The 3,252-nt window shown below is 57.1% G+C and overlaps 1 protein-coding gene across 1 annotated transcript; it reads left to right on the top strand.

Annotated features, from left to right (window-relative positions):
- The first annotated feature begins 395 nt into the window (after nt 1-395).
- RNF222 (ring finger protein 222) lies at nt 396-1,058 on the top strand. The gene has a single exon (XM_011958604.1). The coding sequence runs from the start codon at nt 396-398 to the stop codon at nt 1,056-1,058; it is 663 nt and encodes a 220-aa protein (XP_011813994.1).
- The last annotated feature ends 2,194 nt before the right edge of the window (nt 1,059-3,252 follow it).

The following is a 3,252-nucleotide window of genomic DNA, read 5'->3' as shown; positions in this document are numbered from 1 at the left end:
TCCGTCACTGAAGCAGGAAGAGGTGAGGCAGTGACCTCACCATGTGTGTACATGGTGATTGAGGTGAGACATCAGGAACTCCACACACCTCCTCCTGGGGTCCAGTGTGACTGGGTTCTCTGGTTCTCTGTCTCCCGATTCTCGCTACCAGAAGCATCTACTCCTCTCCTCCTAAGGGTCTTGGGCTCTAGGTTTGAGTCAGGTGGGCCATAGAGGAGGAGCAGCAGAAGAGCCAAGAGTAGGAGGAAGAGAGAGGCGGAAGACAGGGAGAGGGGATAAGAGGCAGTGGAGGCAGAGGTGTAGGTGGGAGTCAGGACGGGAGAGGGAAAGAGGGAAATGCCTCAATATTCACGACCCTTTCCTCCCACAGCTGAGTGTGCCATCTCCCAGTGGCCATGTCAGAAGGGGAGAGCAAGGACAGCTCGGGCAGCGAGTGCCCCGTGTGCTACGAGAAGTTCCGGGACCTGGAGGGTGCCAGCCGGACACTGAGCTGTGGCCATGTGTTCTGCCATGACTGCCTGGTCAAGTACCTGCTGTCCACCCGCGTGGATGGGCAGGTCCAGAGGACCCTGGTCTGCCCCATCTGCCGCTACGTCACGTTCCTCAGCAAGAAGAGCTCCCGCTGGCCCTCCATGCTGGACAAGAGCTCCCAGACCCTGACTGTGCCTGTGGCCCTGCCCTCCGTGCCCCCACTGGACAGCCTGGGTCACACAAACCCCTTGGCTGCCTCCTCCTCCACCTGGAGGCCACCCCCGGGCCAAGCCAGGCCACCGGGCAGCCCGGGCCAGAGTGCCCAGCTCCCCCTGGACCTGCTGCCCAGCCTGCCCCAAGAGTCGCAGATCTTCGTCATCAGCCGCCACGGGATGCCCCTGGGGGAGCAGGACAGCGTGCTGCCCCGCCGCAGCCTGGCAGAGCTCTCGGAGGCCTCCCCGGCGCCCCGCTCTGCCCGCGCCTTCTGTTGCCGATCGCGGGCCCTGCTGCTCATCACGCTCATCGCCGTGGTGGCCGTGGTGGCCGCCATACTGCCCTGGGTGCTGCTGGTGAGGAAGCAGGCATGAGGCACACAGCAAGGAGACCGCCGGGCTGGCCGTGGCCTGGGGTGGGACGGGAGGCCCCACGGCAGCCCTGGTGCCACCAAGCTCCGAAGGGCCCGCGGGCAGGCAGAGGGGAGGTCCTGGGCACAGAGAGGGCCTTGGGCTTCCCCGACCCCCGCAGGGAGGCTGGAGCTGACTCCATGGGTGCAGCGCATTTCCCCACGTGAATCCTCAGCAGATGCGTTCCCCTTCCATCTAGGCTGGGAAGATGGGTGGTTACTGCCCTCCTGCCGGCAGATGTCCTACTGGGCTGGTCGATGGCAGGATCCTCCAGGCCGGAATTCCCACCCAGGATTTGCAGCTTGCCCTCGGGAACAGACAGAAGGGGCGCCCAGAATCTCAGCACTCACCCCTGACCTCCACTACAGTACCCCATCCCCAAGCCCTCCCTGTCCCCAACCTGCCAGCTTAGAAGGGCTTCCCTGAAGGAGAAGCTGATTCAGAGGCTGCCTCAGAATTCTGGGAGAATGAACAGAAACTGTTCTTCCCAGAGAGCTGAGGCCAGATCCAGAGACAGGGGTTTGTTGATAGACGCCACCCCAGCAGAGTGCCCCACGGACGGAGCCAGGGGTCTCCCTGAGCCCTCCAGGCCCAAGGAGGGATCCAAACTTTGAGTTCTAGGGTTCTCAAGGGTGGCAGGGAGTGGAGGGGAAGCCTGACAGGCGAGCCTTGAGTCAGCTGAGAACTATGTGGGCAAACGAACCCCTGGGGGCTCCCACCTCCCTCCCAGCTGGTCCTCCTCCTCGTGACCCAGCCACTCACTCAGAGGCCACACCAGCTGGGCCAGTTTCCTAGGTGGATTGCCAGGATGGGCTGGGTGAGGAAGGGTGGGGAGGAAAACAGCTATGCTTGTCAGGGATGCCGCCATCTCAACTGAGGAATGCTGAGGCCCAGGTGCCATCAGCTGCTCCCCAGGTCTCTTTGCCTGGGGCCCCCACGTGGGACTGTGAAGAGCCTCAGGTTGGGTCTAGCCTAAGTCATTCGGGGATAGCTATTGGCTGTTTACTGAGGTCCGTAAGTCAACCAACGCCTTTCAACGGAAAACAACAAAATCCTCCAGCAATTATCTCAAATAAGTGGCGGCCTGCACCCAGCTGTGCCCACGGTTGAACTCCCCCAACCTCCCCCAACCTATACCCCTCTCAGCAATTTGCTGTCTGTGGGGGAAGAAATAGCAGTCTACATTTTATCTAGTTCCTAAATGCCTGTAGTGGCGGTCATCTGGGGACCGCTGGGGAATTGGGCCCTACTACAGGGGATATTTGGGACATAGCGAAGCCTGCTTTGAAAGCATTTGTGGGCTTCTCTGTGCTCATTTCAAGATTACAGAAGTGGCCCGGTGCAGAGGCTCACGCCTGTAATCCCAGCACTTTGGGAGGCCAAGGCGGTGGATCACGAGGTCAGGAGTTCGAGATCAGCCTGGCCAATGTGGTGAAACCCCGTCTCTACTAAAAATACAAAAATTAGCCAGGCGTGGTGGCGCATGCCTATAGTCCCAGCTACTTGAGACAGGCAGAATATCCGCTTGAATCCGGGAGGCAGAGGTTGCAGTGAGCCAAGATTGCGCCACTGCACTCCAGCCTGGGTGACAGAGTGAGACTCCGTCTCAAAAAAAAAAAAAAAAACAGAAGAGCACAGGTGCTATTGGGGGGAAGGGATACAGAGATGGATTCCATGGGGAAAATATTTATTATAGGAATAAAAATAGTGTTAAATGTGCAAAGACTCCAATGAGTCTCTTTTAACCTCAGCCAGGCTGTTTTAAACAGTGTCATGAATTTTTGGGAACCTGGTTCTAGTCTTTTCAGATTCTGTCATATTTGCCAAAAGTTTCTTTCAAAATACCCTCAGTGTTTTCACATTGTTCAGTGGTGACCTGTAGCTGCAACTTCTTTTATTTTCAGAGAATGCCAAAAGCTATTTTTAAAATAAAGGTATATATTTTCTCAAAGATTCCAGAGACTTTGCAATGTATGTGGGAAGCTCCGAGCCTGGACTTGAAGGACAATTCACTTTAGATGAAAAAGTTTGACGCGGTGTCTCACTCCTGTAATCCCAGCACTTTGGGAGGCCGAGGCAGGTGGATCACGAGGTCAGGAGTTCGAGACCAGCCTGGCCAGCATGGCGAAACCCCATCTCTACTAAAAATACAAAAAAT

This window comes from Colobus angolensis, unplaced genomic scaffold, assembly GCF_000951035.1.
Source record: "Colobus angolensis palliatus isolate OR3802 unplaced genomic scaffold, Cang.pa_1.0 Scaffold47, whole genome shotgun sequence".
Taxonomy (NCBI): domain Eukaryota; kingdom Metazoa; phylum Chordata; class Mammalia; order Primates; family Cercopithecidae; genus Colobus; species Colobus angolensis.
The sequence above is the reverse complement of the archived record's forward strand: the minus strand, read 5'-3'. Positions and strand labels throughout refer to the sequence as shown.

Excerpts from the sequence above, each read along its gene's own strand:
- RNF222 (XM_011958604.1), top strand. The coding sequence starts at position 396 with ATGTCAGAAGGGGAGAGCAAGGACAGCTCGGGCAGCGAGTGCCCCGTG.